This window comes from Pezoporus flaviventris, unplaced genomic scaffold (assembly GCF_033815535.1).
Source record: "Pezoporus flaviventris isolate CSIRO_AGI_PZ_B2104156 unplaced genomic scaffold, CSIRO_AGI_Pfla_v1 ptg000025l, whole genome shotgun sequence".
NCBI lineage: Eukaryota > Metazoa > Chordata > Aves > Psittaciformes > Psittacidae > Pezoporus > Pezoporus flaviventris.
Window position 1 is genome coordinate 15,502,439 of NW_026892573.1, and position 26,619 is coordinate 15,529,057.

At 38.4% G+C, this 26,619-nt stretch overlaps 1 protein-coding gene across 7 annotated transcripts in view; it reads right to left on the reverse strand.

The window, feature by feature from the left end:
- The window catches only part of CDK8 (cyclin dependent kinase 8), a 74,781-nt gene that overhangs the window by 23,014 nt on the left and 25,148 nt on the right, over positions 1-26,619 (reverse strand). For 5 of the 7 annotated variants that reach the window (XR_009744167.1, XM_061457609.1, XM_061457610.1 and 2 more), the window contains exons 2-4: positions 25,377-25,452; positions 16,213-16,323; positions 13,000-13,140 (exon numbers count right to left, since the gene is read on the reverse strand). Coding sequence is in view for 5 of the 7 variants with exons in the window: in XM_061457609.1 (XP_061313593.1) it covers positions 13,000-13,140; positions 16,213-16,323; positions 25,377-25,452 (328 nt within the window). In the remaining 2 variants the exon portion in view is untranslated. Of the gene's footprint in view, positions 1-12,999; positions 13,141-16,212; positions 16,324-25,376; positions 25,453-26,619 lie in introns of those variants that run through there. The other 2 variants (XM_061457611.1, XM_061457613.1) reach the window with 2 other exon arrangements.

Genomic DNA, 26,619 nt, shown 5'->3' on the forward strand with positions numbered 1-26,619 from the left:
TTTTTCTTTAAAACAAAACCAGAAATAAACCATTGTTCCATTTGAATAAACATTGCAGCCACATATTGCTTCTTCACATACACTGAAGATGCTGGTGTTCATTCAGAAGAGAAACTCAGACTTTAGAACTTACTTGGATTTTTATTTTGAACATAAAGATGCAAACAAAAAAATTATATCAGTCTATGTCTTGATGAGATGTGATCATATTAACATAGACAGCATTCCTATTGCTCTCAGCAAGTTATTCACAGGAGAGGGAAATAATTACTTATTCTATACCAGCATACTAGATGTCTGGGAATCACAGGACATTTTCTCATGCTTCAGGAAAGGCATTCTGCTGTTGAGTCCTCCTTCCACCAAATATTACTTATCAAAGCAGTGAGGAAAAAAAAAGGCACTTTTCAACATCTTAGCCATTGTCATCTTTGATACTTACTACTTTTGGCATCAAACCAGGTCTGTAGGAACTATTACTACCTAGTAGCAAACAAAAAGTGGAGTTTCTGAACGTGTTCATTTTCAAAGGTTGATTTTAAACATGCCTACCAGTGAGTGACTAAAATTCCTTTCAATTATCTATGGTGGTACAACGTAGATCCCTCCTCCATGTTAATGGTTTGCAGTAGTTCCATTTACATTTATGAACAGACTCACTCGCTTTATACCTCTGTTTTCATGCATGATCTAATAAGGTTTCAGTATCACCCTAACCAGTTTTTATTTGGATAATTCCATACTTAAGAGTTTGGCTACGAAAACATTACGCGGTAGAGGGTTCACAGTTATAAGGTGAGTCACACCAGTGACTTTTCTTAACCACTAATATCTGTGCATCGTTAATAGCTGTGCTACTCATTCTCAAAAGGCCTCCCCCCCCCCATTCCTACCCACTCTTCAATTTCAAGATAATTGAAAAAAAAAAACCAAACAACAGAACCACCCCCCCAAAAAAAAACCAAACAAAAGCAAAACACCCCTGGTTTTCATTTTAGAAAAAGCATCTTAACTTCAAAAAAGCAACAGTAAACAAAGATTTTATCCCTACATTATTCTGCTTTTGCAATCATTACCCAGCAATGGTTCTGTTAAGATTCAGAATTAATAACTTTAACATTTTAGACTTCAAAGTGTTATGTTAAATAATACAGGAATAGACTCAAATGCACAACCCCACAATCCTACAAAAAAAATCAACTTTGGCTGTATGTGAGCAAGTGCCTGAGAAGCATGAAATATAAATGAGTTGGAAAAGTCTTGCTGTGAAGTTTGTAATTCAATGAACATGTCAATGCAACCATAACCAAATGATAGCATCAGCCTTTTTCTGAAGTTTACTTCTTCAAATTCAAAGACATGCATTCACAATTAAGATACTTTTTTCAGTTGCATTTATTAACTGATTTGGGGCTTTAAAATAAACTTTCAAAAGACACTGGTGAAAAAAATGGCTCCACAGAACTCAACATGTAGTAAATCTATACATTAAAGCCTTTTTAATTAAAAACAGACATGAAATGTGAGAAGCACTGGAAAATAAAGAAAAGCTATTTTAATTTAATACTTCATGTTTATCTTCTGATAAAGATCTCAGTTGCTTAAACAATAAAGTATCTAAATAAAATTCTCATTAAAACCAGAAACCATTAAAATTGCCAGTAACAATCAAACAAAATCAAACACCTAAGTGATCAAAGCACACATGCTCAAAAATTTTAGAAGTACAGAAAGTATCTGGGTGGGATAGAAGATAGAGGGATGCTGTATCTATGCCAGGGAGGCCTTCTGCTAGTTACCATCACCGTATTTTATCTGTTTCAAGCCTAATGAGAGCTACTGGCCTCACTATCACATTTTTATGCTCTGAACACATTCCAACAATTTCCTTACGTTGCTATCAGGCAATTACTGCCAACTTAAAGCCTGTACATAGCCTAATACACAGGCTTTGCTATCAACTTCGTTGTAACTGTATTAAAGTTGAAAGAAAAATATAATTACACTTTTCAGTAACTCTCCCGCTCCCTAAAAATGCTCATCAGGATAAGCTGCAAGGTGGGACTTTCTGGACTAAGTCTCTAAGGAAGGAAAGGTGGATATCATAGCAAAAACATCACAGCAGGAAAACCTAACATGTCAAATAGCATTAACACATCATTCAAAAGTGTAATAACAAACCTAAGAAATGAAAACTAATAGTCTTGCAGAAATATAATTCCTGTGTATTTTGCTACACAAGCAATTAACTCCATGCATAGATCAGGATATCTCTGGATGCTGTGGACACATCACAGCAGGATCAAATGCAAGAAGAGACTGTGCATTGGAACCGGGTTTTAGGTACTACTTATTCCAGAAACAATTCTGTCTCCTTTTTCAATTCAGAGTTCTGCCTAACAATTGAGGATTTTGAATAGGTAACAAAAACATCAAACACTATTTTTGCTTGCCCATTTTGTTGCCACAGCTTCTGCAGTTGACAGACACTCAGTAGTACCATAAGCATTTTCTAATGCTTTCACACAAAGGAAGAAAACTGTCTTATTTATTTACTCGTTGGTTTGTGGCATCAGTGGTAGCCCTCGCCATTTTCCTCAACAGCCCTGTTTTATTTTTGGTTTTCATTTAAATAGTAGTGCCATCACTTCCGTATCACCCTACTTGCATTGCCTAATACATAACTCCTCTCGACAAAGAAAAAAATTAAGGAATTGAAAAGCCCATGCAATTGCCTGGGTTTTGTTTTGTTCTTACTTGTTAAACACCTTTTGCACAGAACAAACATAATATTTCAAACAACACTCCAGAGATTGTGTTCTGTGTCACCTGTATTCAGAGCAAGTGAGATAAAGGGAGTTCATACAGAGCAAGCTTTCATATGGGATAAGCGTACCCTATTTGTAAGGTGAATTTTCCACAGGTTCCTTTGAAATTGCTCAGATTTAATCAAAATACTGTTTTCTTTTCAACTTTCCTTTTGTGAGTACAGATCATTTGCATAGATCATTACATTTTCTCTCTACAACAGGATCCAGAAAAAACAATTACAGCTATTTAACCTATTTTGAACAATTTATATTCCTATCTGCCATATCATTTTCATAGTGATAACTTTGTCACGACCTCAATAGGTATTTGGTACTAAAAAACCAAACAAAACTAAACTCTAAATTGCATCTAAGTGTTCTAAAATCATACTACATTTTTTTTTCACCAAATTAGGGTATTTATTGACTAAGCGTACTTCAAAGGCAAATTTGTGATCAAAGAGCTTCTGGGTCTCCACACCTCTCTCATGTCAGAACCAAAAGTTGTGTTGATACATTCTCCATCTGGCTAGTACAGCTCATTACCTTTATGAGAGGAACTAGATCTGAAGCTTCCAGAATGCCTTTTCTCTGTAGAAGTCTCACCTCTATTTGTACTTATGAGCGTTATCTCAGGCAGTTACCTATCGCTACTGCATGGCAATGCACTGAGATGACTGAGCTTGCCTTCAAACAGGGAAGGATTACTTACATTACGCTCTTGGCAGCGCCATAATCAGGTATCTGGCTATCTTGGGAAGCCAACAGATTAAAATTCAGGCTAGTAACAAAAGAACAAGTTTAAAACTACAGTGAAGAAAGAAATGTATTGCATTCCCAAAATTCCACTTAATTCAGGCATGGCTTTTGCTATTAAGATAAAAACAGATTCAAACAACTTTCGTAAATCCTTATATATGTAAACAAATAGATATTAAAAAGGTATCTAGATGTCAGGTATCCATATATGAATTATACTCCCCATTAATTATATTACACATAATTCTTAGTACATTGTTCTACTTCAGTTATCTACTCAAATGCCATGGAGTTTAAAAAAGTCAAAATACTTCCAAGCTTGGAAAAAAATAGCTGAAGTATTTTACCAAATCCAGATTTGACAAAACAGCACTTTCATTAATGAGCCTTCTTCATATAAAGAAGGTTGGTTCTGCACGTAGGTATCCTGCTTTCTGGAAACTGCAGAAGTTCCAGACAGTATTAACTGCATTTGCTAGGAAAGTATCTCCTTTGCAGTACTGAAACTAGAGTACTGCAAACTACTCAAACTACTGAAATTAGAAGCACCAAAATATATTCTAATATTTTGATTAAAAAAAATTTGTGAAATACCGAAAGCTTTCAAATGTTCATTTTTGTTACAAAGACAGTGGTCATCTCTCCATCTTCCCATATATCCAAACATCTACATCTAGCTGTTGCTCCTCCTCCCTCTCCCATTTTTTGTACTGCATGGCAGAATGAAGTTAGCACACGTTTTATTGCACACTCCTTTTTCTTTTCTAAAGCCTTTGTGAGAGCAGTATAAATTGACTCAGACTGAAGCAGTAATAACTCCTAAATGAATTTATGACCCACTGAAAATACCAAATACAGCACATACAAAGTGATGGCATCCCTCAGCTGTCAGACAATTCTGGGTAGCTGACTGCAGATTTTCAGAACACCACATTTCTAAACACAAGAAAGTTGCCTAATAAAGAAACCTCAAGCTTTTTTGACTTTTAAAAAATGAAGACAGCTTTCACAAGGAGCTCCTACAACTTCACAAATAACGTACTAAAGTAAACCTTTCAAAGTCTCCTAATGGTCCAATTTTCCCTACATAGTCACAAATAATGCAACACATGAAATGTGATACTTCTTTTTTAAGAAAGATTAGGATCAAAAACATCCCCCCAAAACCACCTTTCCATATTAAAATCCACTATTCTTCATTCTATATATTCTGACTAAAATATTCATCACAAAAATCCTTGACATTTTCTGGTTAATACATGATGCTACTTGAGCAACGCCTACACATTTATCCAAATGCTTTTTAGATGACCTGTTTAATTTTCCTACGAAAGCCAACTTTGATTATTCAACTTTCTGCTTTGCTACATATTCCTCCTGCCCCCAGTCAGTCTGCTATAGGATTCTTCATACCTTCACTCAGAGATCCTACGGAAGAGATAAATAATATACAATTTTAATGGGTAGTAATTTCTCTTATCTAAAACACTAAAGCATTTCCTTGTTTTCAGTTTAAAAGACTATATGCAGCATGCACACTCACATGTTTCTGGTGCTGTTATTAAATGCATGTTTCACCAAAGGTAAACTTTTTAAAAGCCTTTAATATTATACATTAATAAAATAATATTAATTCTGATGAAAGGCACTGAAAAGACTCACCTTGGTTTGATACCTTGGTAAGGTAAAGATGTAAATGGTTAAAAACATCAGTCCTGAAACACTCTTATCTAGCACTGAAGGGCTTTAGCAGAAAGAGAAGAGAGAAAAGTAGTACTCCTCACACCAGCATTTATAGCCATACAAAGAAAACCCACAAGCTACTCTCAGTCTCATATTTGCAGTTCCCCTTTTGCAACAGTTCTTCACTACCGGTTAATAGGTCTGAGATCACAAGTTAAAAATATTTTATTTGCAATGATATAGAAATGCCAGGAAAAACGCTCCTCTTGCATTACTTCTGTCTGACAGTTCCACAGCAGATCAGTGAGAAGCACCTCACTAAAATACTGATAATCATGTAACATAACTTCGTCTCCAAATAGTCATCTCTGTTGTACTCATTTGTCCCTAAGATGTCTGGTGGTTAAATAAGCAGCCTTGCTTCCTCCATTTCTTTTCTGCACCTCGTACTACTTAGACGTAGAAGTCTCTTTGCCTATTGAACTCCAAATTCAGAAACTTGACCTGCATTCCCTCTAGGCACTAACAGTCTTAAGAGTAAGCCTGCTTAGGTTTGGTCACATTATTGGCTAGGTAAAGTAACAAAGCTCTTATATACATTGCTCTACCTTGATCTTCCATCAATACTTCAGACAAAGATAGTGTTTATTGTTGCTTCAAAACAAGGTTATGTTTATGAATAGAGCAAAACGGTGTTGCCAGTATGACTGCCAGTTCTGAAAGACAAGATTGTGGGACTCATGTTTTACTTTTTTTCCACCTCAAAAGGATTAATTATTTTAAGATTTATGGAAAAGAAATATTGAGCTAAAAACCAAGAAGTTATAGATACTTCCAAGAAAAAAAAGACTTGTCTCTGACGCTCAGATAAAATTGGATTTGATGATTAAGTAAATGGGGCTTTGAATAAAAGCAATAGTCTAATAGAGATGGATTTGGAAACCTGTCTTGAAATGGTCAGATTTCTGACCTTTCCTTGCACCCCCCATTTCCATTTGAATCAAGCTGATAAATGAGTTTTATACTTGCAATCAAAATATAGAAAAATATTTGAAGAAAAGTATCTCCAAAATGCTCCCCTATTAACCACTTCCGTCTTATAATAATAGGAATCTATTGTGTGGTAAAAGATTAAAAGAACTTTTAGGACTGATTTCCCTTTTTTGCTAAACACTGGTTGCTTAGGTAAAAATTATTTTCAGGTGTAGCTGCTGAGTCCACATATTACAAATCTTGGACTTTTACTCTATCCTTTTCACAGCCATTACTTAAAACTTCTTACATGACCTCACACTCGATCTGAGATCAAAGATGATCAACTTGTAAAAAACTATGAAATATTATATTCACATTCAAGAATTGCTTGAATGGAGGTGGCCTATGAATTAAAAAAAGATCTGTTCAGTATCTTTAAAGATGGCTGATTTACAAAATCCTCAGGAAGCCCTGCGATGAAGACTCAAATGTGACTGAATATTGTATTTTCATTTATCTTTTCCCATTTGATTTCAGTGCTTTAGAACAATAGGAACAGTATTTCAGCTAAGAATAAAAGATGTAGGGCTAATCCAAGATATGTCTAAAAATATAAGTCTCCATAACACTTTAATTCTACCGAATTGACAATTTTTTTTTCATCTCTCAAGACCAGGGTATCTCCTTCTAGAGATACTGCAGTTACAGAAGGGTTTCATACTCAAAGTGGGTGACGATTTGATGATCCAGTAGAAATACGTCCTTCATTTTATGACCAAGCAGCTTACATAAAAACTTTTGGGGATATACATCATCTTTTTTCTTCAGGAAAAGAAAATGGCACCATGTGCTCCCTCTCCTCATGCTGTAGTCAAGATACATCACAAAAATGTCCTCCTTCACTGCAAAGGTCTTGTATTTCACTTTTCTTCACATTGCTCCTTTTCCATTCAAGCTATTTGATCTTTCATATTCTTACTCACTCCTGCTCCCACTTCCCCTCTACCACAGCTTCTATTGATTTCTCATGATTTTAAATTTTGAAAAAGCAGCAATTGAATTTTTTGAGACAGATCAAATGAAATCAAAGATAACACATTCACAGAGTGGCTGAGGTTGGAAGGCAACTCTAGAAATCATCAGTTCACTTGTTAAGGGTGTGTCCTCTCCCATTGTCCAGGTTGTTAATGATGATGCTAAACAGCACTGAACCCAGTATCAGCCTGTGCAATGCTCCACTAGTGACTGGTGTCCAGCTTGAGAGCCATGATCACAATCCTTTCAGCCCACCTCACTTCACTGTGTACTTTGAGAATCCGTATGTCATTTGTTTGTCTACATGGATATTACAGGATGTAGTGTTGAAAGCCTTACTAAAATAAGCAACACCCACTGCTCTTCTCACATAGTCATTAAAGGCTTTCAGGTTCGCTAAGCATGATTTCCCCTTTGTAAATCCATGCTGACTACTCCCAATCACTTTCGTGTCTTTCAGATATCAGGAAATAGCTTCCAGAAGGATTTAATCCATCACCTTTCCGGTGACCAAGGAGAGAGTGATCGACATACAATTTTCCAGATCCTCTTTCTTGCCCTTCTTGAAGACTGGGGTGATAATCTGCTTTTTTCCCCTCAGGAACCACCCCGATAGCTATGACCTTTCAAAAAGAGTGGTCTCACAATGATTTGTTTCTATGATTTTATGGTGAATTTAGTGATCTCCAAGCATTACGCCTTCTAATTTTCTAACTGGAAGGCTAGCAGTACTGCAGCAATATATTCTGGATTTCTAACTTCACATCTGCATTTGTACAAACCTGACAGACATGACTCAATCAAGAGCTCGACCTAACAGGCCTCTGCCAACAATGACGTCCAAGATGAAAGCCAGACAAATGGATTCTCATTTGCACAGCAGTTCTTAAAAAGTAAAACCACTTTGATTATTTACTGGTTTGAAAGTTCCCTCTAAGACAAAATGCCCAGAACAGTGGGCGGAGAGTAGTCATATTCCCTGTAAATAGGAGAATTAAGAAACAGCATATAATGCTATTTTAACTATGGAATATTTAGAATTACAGTAAATTACAGAGAAGCATGTTAGTACAGCCTATGCAAGAAAAGGTTTTGCCAGACACATTGTTCTTCTGTGAACTCATGAAAGCACACTTACATAATGAAAAACACCTTGGAAACAGAAATCTTGGGAAATGCAACAGCTGACAACCAAAACTGTGATTGGGTTTGGGTTAGGTTGTTTGTTTCTTCCTCCTTTTAAAGCAAATCACTAGCAAGTCATTACAGTACCTTTTGGGAAATAATGCTCATTATCCATTATTGGATATACCTAAAGAGGGTAGAAGACCATCCTGCTTTTAAAAGCTGGTAACTTCTTTCTAGTAGGAAAAGTTGTGCACATTACTATTCGTTTTTAATCATTTAAGTGCATTTCTTCCAATGACCATTTTTGTAAGCACTAGAGAAGGACTGAAGGGCATCCATGTATTCCTGAAGTATTCTTTGAATACTGATGAGAGAGACATCCTTGGATTCAAGAGCTCTAATGCAGAAAACAGAAAACTGGCAGGGTAAATATTCCATATATTTAACTTTGCCTAAAGCATATACTTTAGTGATTCACAGCCAGAGCCTGGGAAGCCATTGATGTCTACAAAAACAAACCCTGGCAGTGAGTGGGTCTCCTCATTTACTGTAAAAGAAAATATTTAATGTTCTTAGTAATCCCAAGCTGGCAGCAGGTACCCCTTGGGAAGAGGTCCCAGGAAGCTACATTCGAATTGTATTACACTTGTCTGCCTGAAAGCTTGTTAAAAACCAGTGCTCATCCTGCAGCAGCAGTTCAGTAGAGCTGCACACTAGAAACATATTAAATAGGCTGCAGTATCCTGTGCTGGTTTGCAAATGGCCACATCCTAACTGTGTGGACAAGGCCACGACAAACTAATATTAAAGAAAGACGCACTTTTATATACTAACAGGTGTGACATGTTGCTGTACCATGCAAAGGGACCTCTATTTTAAGCCCATTACTTAAAAGTCTTACAAGCATCCTCTCTTTTCTCTTGCTCTTGAGGTTGCAGATTGATAAAAACAGAACTATAGCCACTCTTATGCTTATTTTTGGTGTGGAATAAGAACTTTGAGTAAAGGAAGAAGTCCAATAGCTGGATATCATAAACAGGAAAAAATACTAGAAAAGTAGTCAGCAAAATGCAGTATGTTTGAAGCATGCTTGATAACTAAATTCAAAATATTACTAAAACTATAATTGATGCACTTTGTGGTAATTACATGAAGTGTTAGTTCCTTCCTGCTACAGTCAGAGCATGAATAAACAATCTGCTTTCAATTGCTCTCAGTCATGAAATTTAAAAAAGCTGAAGCATATGCAAGTCAAATAAGAAATTTTAAAAGGCCTGACACTCATTTGCTGAAAAATTTTACTGGTGTTTCAGCCTTATGGAAAAGCTAACTACTCAGGCACAGCAGTATTCAGACAACAAATACAACCCACATCTCTCTTGCGCTGATGGAAACAGTGAACTGGCTTTCATGTAAGCAGTGAAAGAGGAAAAAAAGAAAACAGCAAAGAGTTGAAATTTATGCAGTTAATTTATTGTTAAGATTTGTATGCATTTCCTTTGTAAAAGGCAAACCACAACTACAAAAACCTCAACAGACAACTGTTGTCTTCCTACAGTTTTTACTGTTTCATACAGAATATACATTTTTTTAAGAATCTTACAGGAATTAAAGATTGCTCAATTCCACCATTATGAAGACAAATTTCAGTCTAAGTTGATGATTTTAATCACCATTAAATTTTACTGCCTAAACCAAAAAGGAGTTACTTTATGCCACATTTTGTTTCTGATTACACAAGTCAAGATCTCAAAAACTCCAAAACATTGGCTACCTAAAAGCTACCTTCATTAAGACATCTTAAAAAAGACCAAAACCCCCAAAGCAGAAAATTGCACTTCAATGAAAGAGAATTACTTTCCCAAGAGATGAGCTTTCTTACCCTTTAAACAAATCCTTATTAAGAGAGACATAGCAAAGAACAGATTTTTTTCTGCCAAAGTACTGTTCTTACGCTTTCCCACCACCCCAAGCACCGTCACTCTTATAACAGCTAGTGAATGAAACGAAAGCAAGAATGTTACTTGAGCAACAATGTGTGTGTATCTGTACACATCTAAAACTAGCAAAACATAAAACATTTAGCAACACCCATCATTTTAAAGGTAGGAGAAATATCAAATCCGTCCAGCCATCCAGTCAAGAGTGAAAATCAATTATTTAACACCAATATTCCTGAAGGCTAATACTACAGGTACCCCACAATAGAAACCCACATCGAAGAACAAGTGCTAATGTCAGTTATTTTGCTTTCAATCAGACTATATGTGCCACTGAAGTCCCGAATGACCAGCTTAACTTTGCACCAGTATGCTCCTGTCTTGCTAGAACAAAACACTACATAGAAACCCTTCTGTTACTCAGTCTATTCCCTGATGAATGGAAGAAAATACCCGACAGATACAATTCTGACTTTTCTCCTGCTTGAAACAAGTGCCTTCTAAATTCAGCTCAAACTCTGTGGTTTCAAAAAAAAAAACAAACCCAAAAGGTTTCCATGGACAAGGCAGCACAGGCAGCCCCAGCTTAGGTTTCATCAGTTTCTCACAAAATTGGCTTGACAAGGTTCCAGTGGGAAGACCTCTCAGTCTCTGCCTCAAGCTTTTGGTCTCTTCCTTAGATTATCAAAAGGCAGCCAATTGTGAGGGCGTTTTTTCTGCTGGAAGAACACTTCGTTCTGGACTGAGACCACCAACTCTTTTCACATACGTCAGAAAATGAGATGGTAACAGTTTTTTGCAGTTGCCAACTTAAACTGTATTTGAGCTACAGACCTAGATGTGAAAGGCTCTGTAACAAATTACCAATCTCCTGAGCCATCCAGTTAACAACCTGCATGGTTTTCTTTTTAAATTCAGTTATGCTTAGGTTCTTAAATTCGCTGAAACTGTAGAAAGTAAAACGTCAGAATAATTAAAATTCTTGATTATAGGTCATTTGCTTCCTGTGTGCCTCCTACCAATATACCAAAGAGTACTAGTGCAGGCAGAACATTTAAATAACATAACATTTTGGTTTAAAAACAAAGTGTGTCTAAGTAGTAACAAGCACTATATATTTCTACATTACGTTTTGCTCCACTATTACATGAGTTGACAAAGCCACCACAATTTTTCTGACTTTTCCCCTCAGTGCTGAGGCTTCTGTTCCATTTCTAAGACCAGGAGCAAATTAGAAACAATGTCCATAGAATTATATTAATAAAGCAGAACTTCCTTGCATTCTGAAGGGGGGCTATAAGGATGCTGGGGAGGGACTCTTCATTAGGGACTGTAGTGATAGGACAAGGGGTAATGGGTTAAAACTTAAACAGGGGAAGTTTAGATTGGATATAAGGAAGAAGTTCTTTACTATGAGGGTGGTGAGGCACTGGAATAGGTTTCCCAGGGAAGTTGTGAATGCTCCATCCCTGGCAGTGTTCAAGGCCAGGTTGGACAGAGCCTTGAGTGGCATGGTTTAGTGTGAGGTGTCCTTGCCCATGGCAGGGGGTTGGAACTAGATGATCTTAAGGTCCTTTCCAACCCTAACTAGTCTATGATTCTACAATTTCAGTTCTGAAAATGTTATTTATCCAAGTTACATCTTTTCCCCATTAGTTTAAACAGACACTGGCACTCTGTAAAAGACTTACTAGGCACAAATACAGAAGACAAATAACTAATCATTGACTACATTTCCAGAAACACTATTAATGCTATTTCAAAGACAAAAAGTGACTCTGAAAGATGAGTAAGGAAGCCAGACTTACTGCACCAAGCACAGAATAACACTGGTAATACTGATTATGGGAATGAAAGGTCAAACTAATGATACTCTCATGCACTAATGAAATTTCAGTAATTAGAAGCATCATATACAGATAATACTTTGATAGCTCCCCCCCCCCCCAATTTACTTTTAAGAATAAGAGCTACAGACAACCGAGCTGGAAAAACTATCCAGTATTAAGCCTAGCCAGCCATGGGCGTATTTCAAAGGCAAATACACATAAGAATTGATGAGATTTACCAGTTTTAAATATATAATGGAATTTGCTGGTTAAAAACACTCGGGTTCAAAATGTGTTGCTTATATGTAATTGGCTAAACACTAGTTTATTTGCAGAAGTCTTCAAAAGTTGGCATGGCTGTATTTCTGACAGATTGTAAGTAGTAGAAGATAACAGTCTTCAAAAGTTACTTCATAAGTAAAAATGATAATTTTAGGGAGTTTTTATTTTTTCAGCAGTTCATAGAGCCAATCATCCTCTCCCCCACCTACACACATGCTGTACTTAGTTATTTATCTTGCCTGCAGTGATACTACCAAAGGCATTTTCTGTACCTCAACATGCCCGTTATTTAAATGAACACTTTTAAAGTAGTTTCTTTAGAAAATAAAAAATGGAAACCAGCCATCTGATATATTTCACTGTCATAAGCATATCAGATCATAGCCAGCTTTTAAAATTCACTCTACTAATCAAGGCTGACTGCAGTACAAAAATACCTATTTATTAACACATTCCCTTAGCAAAAGGTATTTTCTCCCCATAATTTTTTCATGAAACAAACCCATCCTTGCCCTCAGTCATCATCCCAGTGCTAAAACCCATTGCGGATCCACTTACCAAATCCCTGTGTAACACCCAGTTAGCATGCAGGTAGTGAATACCATCTAGGATCTGATATAACAGTGACTTCACCATTCCCCGAGGTAACTGAACTGGTTTCTTGTTTGCTTTAGAAGCCCTGTGAAACTTGATTATATGCTGTAAAGGGGAAAAAGAAATCAAAATGAAAACGTGTAATGTTATCTACAGCATTACGCAAAAAAATTACCAGCAATTCCTTACACAGAATTTTTAGCTTTTTTTTCAACCTTTCATCATTCATTTTCAAAACTAGCAAGCTGTACTTTTAGTACCAGAAAATTAATACTATATGAAGTAAAGTGATGGCTGTCCCAAGGAAATCTCTCAAATGAAATCAGTTGTTGCTGCGGTTAACCCCGGCAGGCAGCTAAGACTCACACAGCCACTCAATCACCCTCCCACAGTAGGATGAGGAATACAAACCCAATACAACTGCCAAAGCAAACTCCCTCGCAGACCACTGACCTTGGACGGTTTTGGGGTATTTTTGCTTGGGGATTCTTTTGTTAAGATAGGCTTATATTTTCTGTATCACAGCACAGAATTAAAAGTGCATTACCTAGCTCCTTTATTATCTTAATTTTAGGATTTTTCCTACAGTAATGATGACACTAACATTCAACACATATGGCAAGACAAATTTCTTGCAAACTGTATTGGGAGTTTTAAACATTTAATTGGAGGCCCAGATTTATACCTTCTTTATTTACTACACGCTTAAAGCACAGACTCTAAAAACAGAAGCTGCTGACAGAGCAATGTTATAAATCTGTCAATCTTAAAGTCAGCCACCAAGCCAGATGCAGAAAGTACCTTTAGCAATTTTAGAGTGTATACACAGGCATTGTCTAGCAACAATGAGAAGTCCAAAAGGTATGCTGTCTTAGCACCTGAGTCCCAGGTGCCACTAACTTCAGTAGCATAAGGTGTGTCAGGGTCATGATAACCACTTCCATGCTTGTCTCCTTTTAAGAGAGAGGTCATTTCTAGATTGACTTTTTTCATGCATTCACACTTATTTCCTGTACTGGCTTGCACTTGTGAGATCATAAAAACAGCCCTGACCTTGTCCATCCAAAACCTGGCACCAAACTTCTATCACATGTTCCTCCTATATTCCTGAATTTTCATATTCCAGGTGCCAATGAGGTACCCAACTACTTAAATAAACCCCTTTGGGAAATTGCCTTTCCCCTCTTGCTGCAGCCCAGCTCCATACAGCCTGCCCCCCTTTGCTCCAGGTATAGATCTTGTCTTTCCTGGGAGGAAAAGACACATCCCTGCCCTCTCAAAGGTAAAAACGGAGCTGCACAGAGAAAAGAAACATTGATGAAAAGGTGACAGTCTCTGTCCAGTCAGCCAAGCACCTCGTGCATGAGCATCCCTCAGTTTGAGCCACAAGTTTCATCTTCCACTTCAACTGACTCCAAACAAAAAGTTATTTTTCATGCAGTGGCCAGAGAGAAGTGAATACTCAGAGACAGATGGCTCTCCTGGATTTTTTATTCCCACTCCGATACACTCTGTGCCCTTTCCTCTAGTCTTGCTTGAGACCTGCTGCGCTAGATATGCTCAGGACTGGAGGAGTTGGTCCATAGCCGGCTCTCTGGGGCACAGAGCCAGCCCAGTCACTGCAGCTACGTCTCTTGCATCCAGATATAGTGAACCACCAGGAGCTGATACGGGCATGGAGCTCAGGAGCTCACATGGGCGTGGAGCTCTGGAGCTCACACAGGTATGTGCATGTAAGCATAACGGTCAAAACTGAGGGTCATTCCTAAGTTGCTAATGTACAAGCCAGTGTTTCATTAACAGAAGTACTTCTGCAGTGATTCAGAAATGTATAAATACAAACAAGGACAGGTCAATACTAGTCACAATCATCCAAACAACTATTAAGCCTTGCAGCATATTTTGAAACAAAAATCCTCCAAAAAACTCAGACATTCCTAAACTTCTGGAGGTTAACAGATCATAAATATGGAGGAGCAGTGAAAAAGTAAGGAAGTGCTTGTTCTTTTTTCTAGGTAAAAATATGTTGGGTTTGGGTTTGCTTTTGTTGTTGTTTTGTAAATCAGCTTTTAGAACGTCTCGACATTACAATGCCTCGACTCAGTAACTTCCCCCCCCCTTTAATTTTATTTTGGTTAACAAGATCTCAATACCAAATACCAGAGCTTCCAAGACATTTAACTGGAATACCTTCAATTCTGTTTAGCTGAAGGAAAACCAACACACTGGTTCTTCAGAAAATACTGCTGAATTATTCCCAAATACAATGAACCCCATTTTCTAAAGAATTTAGTTTTGCTTTGGTTTATGCTTCCTGACTAAACTACATGCAGAGAAAAAAACCTCATGATTTGTGCTGAGTAATTCTTGCACTAATGCATGCAAAGGTTCCGTCTCGTTCCAAATTGCCTCTTTGATCCAAATTGTCTTGATCTCTTTTAAGGTCCTATTATGACAGCAGAGCTCAGAATGCATGTAAGATTTAATTTGAAGACCACATACCTTTTTTTCAGGGAAGTCAAGGTTGCATGGTATTTTGAATTCTTTACCATGCCAAATGGATGTTGAGCTTACAAATACTAAATTAATAGAAGAAAAATGTATGTATCTTAAAGCAAATTTACCTGTCCTCCAATGCGTTTATATTTTAAAGCTCTGTTTTGCAATTAGGAATAAACAGCCTTTCTCCCAAATATATGAAATCTCAGAAGATGAGTAAAAAGCTCTTCTGCTGAAACATATGAATTAAATTTCCATTACATACAGTGGCATTGCTCTCACATCCATTCATGGATGACATGCAGTGTACCTAAAACTCTGAACTGCAGCATTCAGTCCATAATTCTGTCATTTTTTAAAGGGAATCCACCTGTATAATCAATTACATTTTCCTGCACCCTACTTAAGCTGTAATGGAAGGCTATATCTGCACTTATTTAACTAGATTTCTAGTACTGAGAGCTGAACACAGATTTTATCTTCCTAAAGAGGTCACAGATTAACTGTGTAGTGTGTTTACCCAGCATTTTCCATTGCTTTTCTTTTAGTACTGAAAGAGTTTCCAACAAATAGGGAGTAAGAGGTCACACTATTTTTAAACCAATGTGTTTTCCCTGACCTTGTCTGTCTTCTGCAGCTAAAACTTTAAGCCTGGTACCTACAAACAATTCACCTTACCCAGAGGTCATGCTCAGCGTAGTCAAAGAGAAGCCACACTTTCCTGTCAGCATGAGAAAGAAACACCTTTTGCAGAGAAATGACATTTGGATGCTTGAGCTCCCGCAGCAACTGCAAAATAAAGAAAGTCCACAAGAGTTATACCCATACATCCAGAACTGTCAGAGGGCTGGAAAGACAAATACTTTAAAATCTTTACTACATACAATACCAACAATAACAGTTGAAAACTGCAAGTCACAGAAAACAGCACATACTTTTTTAATGAAAGAACCAGTCATTAGTTTGAAACCAAAGCTGGACGCAGGTCATAACTCCCTTAGGGCATTCACTTCCTATTCATTTCCCAAAAAGTAGAAGTCTATGTAAACCTCACTATTATCCAGGATCAAGGAGACTCCACAACCAACCAGCTGTGGAACGTGCCCTTTCCCATAGGCTGCAATCTTCAATACAGCCATTTTGGGTATCCAGTTTTCTCTTCAATCCCAATTACCTGTAAACCTTGCATTTTGGTGGCAGTCATTCAAGGCTCTCATTTAGAGCCAGTCAATGCAGCCAGCTTAAGGCTGGTATGGTTTTTAAGATGGTGACCTCATAGATCAACTGACTCCACCACCTACAGAAGAAGGTCCAGCTCCTCCCACAACATATATTACACCAGTTACAGTACTCAAAAGCCATCCACAAAACAGCTCCCAGTTCAAGAAAAAACTAACCCAGACACAAAAAGGCAGTCACTTTCTGCTCAAGTCCTGAGCTGAAATGACCCACAGCACTAACAACAAACCCAGCACTAGCAAAGGGACACAGCTAGGAGTCATTAAGCCATCTCAGCTCTTTAGAAACTACAGCTTTAACCACCACCAAAAGGAAAACATAACAAGGATATAGCACAAAAACTGAATGCAGCCATCAGTCTCTTTGAGCTCTGCTTACTGGTCATGTTGCAGTTACACTCTACTCACACAACTGCTAAGAAACAAACAAAAACTTTAAGAAAACTATTGTCAAGTGCAGCTACCCAAAGACTAGGTAAATTCTTGCCAGCTCAGTCCACCAGAAATTACGACATTGTTAATAAAAGGAATGGCTAGGAGTGGATATCTGCTTATGTTTGTTTCCTTCTTTTTTTTTTATTTCATTTGAGACAGACTCCCATTCCTACCCACTGACCAGAGTCTTCAGTGTGGCACTTCTTGAGCAAGAGGACCTATAGCCCACAGAGCTTTTATGTCAAGTATGAGATCAAACAGGGAGACAGAGGGTTGAGGAGACAACACAGCATTATAAATCAATGCAGAAAGTATTAGTTTCAGCATGTTAAACCTCTTAATCTTGATTTGTAAAAGCATTACATGGAGGAATTTTAAGGCAGGATCTTCAAGAAGCAGTGTGGAATTCTGTAAATGCCTATAATTCCTACAAAGCCTAAGATCAGTATAGAAAAAAAACTGTAAGAAATGCTTATTTGCATTCTTTTTTTATCAATTACAGGTGTTAGGTTGACCCCAGCCAGCAGCAAAGCCCCACATGGCCTCTTGCTCACCCCCCTCAGTCAATAAGAACAAAAAAAGCAAGAAAATCTGTGGGTGAGGACAGACAGTTTAATAAATGGAGGAAAGAGGAATTTAAGAAATAAAGAAGCCCAGCCAGGCTCTGAGCAAAGGCTACTTCCCAAAAGGGAGGACATTCAGTAGTAGCCAAAATACTGGTTATCAACAGTGTTTCAGTCCCACATCCAAAGCACTGCACCATACAGGCTGCTATGGAGAAGATTAACTGCATCCCTGTCAGGCTCTGTACAGCATCAAAGACCATCAGCAGGAGTCAGCCTCTTGATAGCAAATGAGGTTACAGGGTTTAAGGATAGACTGTGCCAGTCCTTACTGAGAAGGACATTGTTGAATGAGTAAATTCACAGCTTAAATTTATGCTAAACAACTTGATGAATTAACTGTACCCAGAAGACTGCAACACAGTCTATCAACTGTGTGTCCATACTGAAATTTTATCTGATTTCCTGTGGTCTGATGACACACTTGTATCAGACACCACAGACATTTCCAGCAACCTCACTGTTCATGAACCAGACCTCCCGAGGTCACAGACCACATGCCTTTCCTACCAGATGACTGACTCGTGTCCAGCAGCTGACAGAGTTCACTGAGGACAGACTACAACAAACATGGTCGGGCTGTCAGTTCAATGCCCACTGTCTAGTGTTTTTCATATCTAATTGCTTTTGTCTACCCTAATCCAGTTCTATAGAACACAAAGAGAAGGTAGAGAAAAACTATGCATTTGGCTTTCAGTAAATTACCTTCCTTTTCATTTGTTTATCATGACAGTTGAAATCCATTTTTACAACTAGAAAGCTTTCCCCTAAATTAGGTAGTCTGGGTACCCTTTGTGAAGAAAGAAGATACCATTTACCTTCAAAAAAACAGAAACTGGCCAATGATGAAGATGCTGATAGACCTGGTCTGACTTACGTGCTATGACCCAATGCTGTCCCTGGCTGCTCTTGCCCTTGCTTTCATAAATATGGTTTAAGACACAGCAAGAGAAAGAGCATTCTTATGTCAAAGACCTGGGCTTGCACTAGGGTTCCTCCACTTCCCTCTTCAAATGCAGAAATATTCATTCCACAGGCATGGGTCAGCTGAGAGACAGCAAATTAAAGTGTTCTAATGATGTATAAGTTGTTAAACTGCTTCACAAACAAGGACAAAGTGAAGTAAGACAGGACATTATTAAACAATCAACAGCAGCAGTGAGGCAGCCTGGCAAACTGCTACATGACAAAGGCAAACCTTTTCTTGCACAGGGACACTAACCATAATTACCTTGCGCATCAGATATGAGCTGAACTCAGCACAAGTCTTCATGAACATGACATCCTTCCTCCAGTGATGCTTCCCCATTTCCTGTACAGCTCTCCACCACTAGACAAGTGGTGGAGAGCCAAGACACAGCACTTCATGTGAGGTTTTCTAGCTTTACTGCAAATGTCATTCCACCCCCACTCCTGATGCTTGCTACTATATGAGGTCTGCAATGAATGCAAGCTGCTCAGTGCTGCAATACTACCGTGTTTACTTCCACCATGGAGCACATTTGCTAGAGCAACTGGCTAGATAACCTGGTCCAGAAGGAGCTTCTCTGATGTCCTGGTCTCAGGATGCGAGCTATTTGAGAAAAGGCAACTCCTTCCTCTCACCATCTTCCTTTGAATGCTATTGCAACACATTTCTCTCAGAGCTTAGCAAAGTCACAAAGCTGGCTAGACACAAAGCCATTGGCAATACCAAGCATTCACACAAGCAAAAATAGCTATTGATTCATCTTGCTAGTTTGATGGCATTAATTCAAAAATCTAATCATTATCTCAAGCTTCAGAAAGGCTCACATCAGGTTCATCAAGTGATCCAGCAAAAAGCACACCACAGATTAATAGTCTCCCATGGCCCTGAGATGGAAAATGGGTAAACAGGGCAGTGGAACAGAAAACAGATTGAGGCTGATGCATAAAGAAAGGCAATTTTCAGAGCAGAAGATGACTGACAAGGAGGATTTAGTCATCCTCTAACAGATAAGATCCCAGTGGAACTACACTACAACAAATGAGTACAGACAGTAGTGAGACAACCTGAAACAATATGCACAGTTCTGGCCAATTCAGGGAAGATTAATTCCAACTGCAGCAGGGCAAAGAAAGCCCAAGGCTACACTGAGTGGAAGGGAGAACAGCAAGCCAAGCCAAAATCCTTATAGCCTGTCAAAACCAAACCAGAGAAAGAATCAGCCTCTCTCCCTTTAAAATGAAAGTGGGAGAGAAGAGCTATTCTAAATGACAATATTATCCAGTACAAATGGGTATGAACTAGTTGTGATTAATTTCAGCTTAAAAACTGAATGAATAATGTTTACAAAGTCATTACTAGAAAGAGACTCAGGAACTGCCTTCAGAGATTTTTCTTTTCAAGTTTAACTCTCAGTTTGCTAAATTTCTGGCAGTGCACTCCACCTGTCTGAGAGAGCAAGAGCAGGACACGATGACCCCAATTCTGTATTAATGAAAAAAATCCTAAAACACATTCTAATCACTCTTCTCAGTTTCCTATAAAACGCTGGACCTGTTTACGCTTGTTATTTAAACTAAAACCCAAATTTTATCACACAAGTTACTAAACCCCAAGTTGACTTTGCTGCTACACCAGGAAAAGTCTGTTTCAATGTAAATACAATTTTAAAGTTTTATGTTCTCATGAGTCAGATATTCCACAGCACTAAAAAGAAAATCCCTGCTGAAAGTACATGCCGTTTTCCTTTCAAAAGTATTCAGATAAAGGCATACAAAGGCAATGTAACGGAAAATTACAATACCGCTCACTGTAAGAATTTGTTATGAAGCTGACAGTACATTTTTGAAGCTCCAGCTCTTCAGACACACAACCATGTGAAATTATTGCTTTAAAAATAAAAACAAAAGAATAAAGTCCTAAATGTTGAAAAAAAAGAAGGTTTACAACATGAAATGTCAGGAGACAAAAAAAATGCACATTTCTGTTCTCAGCTTCTGGGTTTTCCAAGACAAATGTGTCTTACCTGATCACACATACAAGCCAGTATTTATTAGCACCTCTTATATCCAAACACATTCAAAGTATTAGAAGAGGTGCTATTAAAGGTTCTCTGAAAGTGAGGTGGTAGATGAAGAATCCAGAGGAGACAGACACTGGATGTCAAGCTTGGTCAAATTGTGTTGCTCACAGAAAAAATTATTTCTAAGGACTCCAATTTCTAACATTTAATCAGTATCTTTGTCCCACTTTAACAGAACTAAAAGCAATACCTGCCCTCCTTTGACATACAATCTCTCAAGAATACTGCTTGTAGCCCTGTAACACAGCTCAATAGAGTACTCATCAGCCACAACTTACATTTTACACATCATATTACTATTAAAGCATTTAAAAGGCATTAGACTTGTCAAATACGGTCAAATCAACCATTTGTCTTCCTCAACACCTTGTTGCCTTTCAGCACATGAGAAGATTGCTAAGGAACCATTACTCGTCTTCTGACAGGAGGACTGCACTCATCTGAAGGACTTCTGGTTTTGGTCTTGTGGGAAACTGCTTTCACTGTTAGCATGGAAGGGACTTCACAACCCCCATAACCCAAGGAACCTACACCCAAGTATTGCTCCTTTTCACATAGGTGGTACAGGATCTCTTCCAGAAAGCTTATTGTGACAGTAATCTGTTCCTTGCCAGGGGAAGATGTTGAAGAGGGTGAATCCTTGAGTCATGCAGTTTCAGCTTCTGCTTCAGAGGGTCCCTTCCAGCTGCTGCATGCTGCCTCAAAGTCCTTGGTCACCCTCAGACTGGCTCTGAAAGCACCTTTATACCATTCTTCCACCCCCTCCACTGGCAGAGGGGAAAGAGTCCTGATAATCATGTAATGACGTCTCCTTGTCACCCATGACATGGAAGCCCCAGCAGCCTGCCTGAGCTCAATACCTCTACAGCAGCCTGCTCTGCTGAGGTCAGCTTGGCCAAGACCACCAGAGACAGCTTCCTTCTCACCTGCCATGGGGCACAGGCAGGCTGCTCTACCTCTGCCTCCTTTCTGCCCAGAAGCTGAAAGTCTGAGGTAAGACTGCTGCAGAGGCTTTCCCTTTCAGGTAAGGGCAGCAGTCATCAACCAGCCACCTCTCTGCTGCTTCTCACACTCCCTGGGTACTGTGTGCCTGCTCCCTGCAAACCCAGCCAAGTTTCTGAGGAAATGAGAGCTGTTATGGGACCCAAGCCTCCTGCCTGGGAGACAAAAATCAGCACTCCCCTTTCTTTTATCAACACTCAGACAGACATGTGAACTTGAGGGCTCTGCATTATACCCAAACTACACCTGCAGGTTCCTGGCACCAAAGGAAGCACAGGCAAGTGAAGCACTGGCAAACCTGCTAAAACTGACTAAAAAAAGCTAATCAACAAGGAAAATGTCAGAAAGTCACTTGAGTACTTTAATATACAGGACTTCTGTAGAGAAAATGGCCCAATCCAAAATTCTACATTTGAAGCCTGGTTAACTACTCTAGCTTCCTACAGCCTTGAAGAATTCTCATGCTTTGCAAAATGTGAAATAGCATTTGCAGCACTATTCCAGGTAGATAGGCTTTAATGATTTTCTTCCCTATGATTAAAGCAGAAGATAAGGAATGGAGTGTTTGGGATTGTATATTTTGCATATTTTTTACACCAATCTTCCCACCATCCTATCCCTCTGATCTCTTTCTAATAAGAAATTCATCTCTTGGTATGATGAGCATGTAACTTTAAATGCCTGCTTAAGTCCTCAGAAGACAAAATGCCGATCGTAAGAGATACCCCATTGAAAAAGAAGAGGTTTTTAATGGTTTTATATAAACGATTTGTTTAACTGGTAGAGTTAGCAGTTATTGTGCTAATTATACTAAGTGAATCAGTATCTTTAATATCAAGATATTTGTAATGTTATAATCTTCCTTATCTTCCCCCAGTCATCTACCACATGGTAAGCGTTTGTGAATCCTGCCTCTTCCAGAGCCTTAACTGAACATTTGGCTGCTCAACTCTTGTTCCCTGCAGACTTGTGTACTGCCTGGGATTCTGGGTAAGAGACTAGCTGGGTTCTTGAACACTAGGTCTGAGTTCTCATGCTGCAGGAAGTACAAAAATGTAGGCATTCTTTCAAATACATTCACATGAGTTGAGCTCATCCATAATTGAGTCAGTCATTTCAACTCAGGTCTCTGACCTAGTTCGATCCTTTCCCTGTAACTGATGTATTTCAATAATTATTTTATTTTTCTGAATAAGTCTTTCTGCATTTTTAAACATGTAGGTTACTCAATAGTCCAAAGCTGAGATTAATCATCATAAGCAAGACAAAAGCCATTCCAGAGTTATAAAAACAAGAGAGTTTCCCTGGGATTTACATCAAACTACGCTCTTCCCAGGTAGTCAGAGTGAAATACACAAGCTTCAGCTCTCCAGAGAAACATAAATGGATATACCTCATGCAAGCCAATTCACTCTAGTTCCTCTTAATACCACCATACTTGTAAAATGCATTAACTGGGGTAGTCCAGAACACCCTGTAACAAAGTCTGAGATTCAGCCTTGACTTTTTAAGCATGACAACAAATAATATAACTAATTAGATGTACAGATGACATTTTAGGGTACAACACTGCTGATTAACCCAGTAGCATTTTCATATATACATTACACATACTCACATAATCAGTATAAACAGAATGGCTACTATCCTTAATTTGGTCCATCTCCAAATGGAGTTCCCTTTTTCCCTTTTACAATATTAACTGATAGACAGGAGGGGAAACTCTATTCAACAGACTTAAAATTAACAATTTGGGGAACATCAATATTGGGGGGGGGGGGGGGGGGAATAAATCTTCTGTTAACTCTGAAGAGCAACATCAGAAGAACGTTAAGAAAGAGGGATTCAAACCCTAGAAGTCCATGGTGAATTATTAATTCAGCTGCAGGAAAACTCAATCACAGAATCAGCAGTTGCAAGTCTGGAAGCACGACCAGAAGCAAAGTCAGCAACAGCTCAAGAAATGCTGCTTCAGGTCACTCTTTCCACCCTATACCTGCTTTTGGGTTCCACTCCCCCCACTGCTGTCCATGCCTGCCTTCTTGGCAACTTTGGTGTCTTCAGTATGTTCCCCTCCTTCCCCCCACTAACTCTGTCCCACACAAGTCCTGCATTGCACTGCTGTTGTCTTCAAAGGACGCACGCTGCAGCAGCTCAGAGCAAGGAGAAAGCCTCCCTGCTTCTTGCTCCTCTTCATCACTACCAGGGACGCTGCTGCCAAAGAGGAATGACTACACAACACTCCTCAAGCCATGCAATGAGGCCAAATCCCTCCTAACTGTCAGCCAAGTTACTGATTCTCTTAGTAGACAGAAACTGATATAGGGTCATATTGAGAGCAGAAGCACCTCCCTAACAGTAACCAAGCTTCTGCTGCAGAACAAAACTGCAGTTACATCACTGCAAAAAGTAAAACCACTCCCAAATCCCCCTGACATGGCAGCTGATTTCCCAAAAGCATTCAGCCTGAAGAAGCCACTTTCCATTTGGAAAATTGCTGCCAAAATGGTTGAAATAAGCAAAACATAAGATCCTGTTTTCAGCTCCTTTAGTTCAGAGCGTATGTCTACGATAGCGGGGAGACTAAGCTTTCATCAATGGATAGGAAGAGGTTCTCCTGAAGAATATTTTTTGGGCTTCTTTTTTCTTTACCTCACTCAGTTCATAGACTAACATGTTTGAAATCACAAAGCTGACTGGAAGTTGCCAAAGCAGCAAAGCCTGGTACTCACTTCAGGCAATAAAATAAGGGTAGGTATAGTTTTATACTCTTGAGGAATATGGTCTGGAAAGAAACTATTCACTTCCCCCCCCATACACCTAAGACACATGCATTTCCTTTTATTAAGCAATTTCAGTTGAAGCATTTCAAGAAACAGAAACCCAAGCATCATATAACATAAGAACACACAACAGTTAAATTTCAGAATACTGGTTTTACCAGTGTTTCTTTGCAAGCTTGTCACAAACCATAACCACATTCATCAGCTTCTAACAACATAGAATATAAATATAAACCTGAATAACTTAAGAGAACGTCTGAAATATATTCATGGTTGTATTACAGCTTCCGAGGCAACAATGCCAGTTTAGTTTGAAGTCTTCACTTAAATAGAAGCTACAATGTTTTGATCATTATAAGCCAATAAGAACTCATCTCTTTAGGAATACAACTGAAGTGCTAATGCAAATTATGTATTTGATCTGACTTTAAAGTCGCTGACTCTAATCATGTTTTTAAACTACTGCATTTAATGTTAATCTGCCCCGAGGCAGGCAGGCAGTAAACTGTAACTTAAAAACATTGACATTTTTAGACAGCAAAGGTAACAGGTGGGGAAAATCTTCCAAGACATTTGTACTTATTTTCTACCTCTATGATAAAAATATAGCATCCATAGAATAACACAATTCAGCAAATGAAACCCAGCATGCACTCAAAGCAATACTTTTAAAAAGTCTTTTTGCTAGTAGAAAGAACTAATGTTACTTACTGCTATTTCTCTGCATGCAGACATAGAAATTCCAGTACCTTCTATCTGCTTTAAAGCATAGTCTTTATCATCTTTCCTGTGGAAGAACAAAAGAAGTGGTTTTATTTAAATTGCACCATGGATTCAGAGCAAGGTTTTCACTCCCATTCAGAGGACAGTTTCTAGTTAATACAAATTCTGCATGACACTTTATTTTGACTCTTTACTAGTTTAGAGTCTGGATACCTGGCTAAACCATAAGCTCCCCACACTATCTTGGTAAAGCTAACATATAAATTTGATTTCACTACACAGATAGGGATCACCACAATGTATCTGTTATATCTGAAAAATCCAGATACATGCTTGTTCAGCTTTAAAAAGGTATGCAAGTAAAAGCCTGTTTTGTATAACCATCACCCCCTCATACTTTAACCAGTACATACCCTGCAGTCATTTATTTAAAATGCAAGCCAATTAGTAACTGACGACCAAAAGCAAAACAAAGAAGAGATGCACCTCAGCAAAAGAAGACATTGAACTCTTGCCTACCCTCAGCCTCAAAGAGCTCAAACTTTTAAGTGATGGAGCACCAGTCCTTCCTACTTATGGGCTGGCATCCACAGCATTCCTGGGGGACACGGCACTTATTGCCTTCAGTATCTACAGCACTTACATAGTCCCAAATCTCCAGGTTCCCTAAGAACCCTTGTTAATTATTAATGAATCCAGTTTCCACAGCTGTGAAGAGCCATCCTGAAAAAATGCAACTCAAACATCCTAGAGGCAAATAAACCAAAACCATAGATAAGCATTTAAAATATATGCACTTGTTTCTTCCAGCTCTTGCTAAATATTTGCAAGGCTTTGAATTGCTGTATTTCTGCCTGAAACACTTCCCCCTATTTGTCACTACCTGTTTAAATTATCAGGTCCTGTACAAGGGATTTTTCATGGGGTTCAAAGACAACCTATTGTTAGCAATAATCTTCCAAAATGGAGAAGAAGGAAAAAGTGGGAGATTAATGAAAAAAACCTGAACACACTTATTGATGAAGAACAATGAAACATTAAGCACACAAGAGCAGATTTCACTAAGAGGGCTATTACATGGATTTAGCAAGATAGAAGAGAGGACCTGATTGCAGGACCTGATGCAAACACGGAAAAAAAGTCAGGAGCACAATGACAAAAGGTATTAAAAAGCTTCCTATACTAAATCTTAAAACTTCCCAGCTTGTGCTGAGCACAGACTCGTACATGG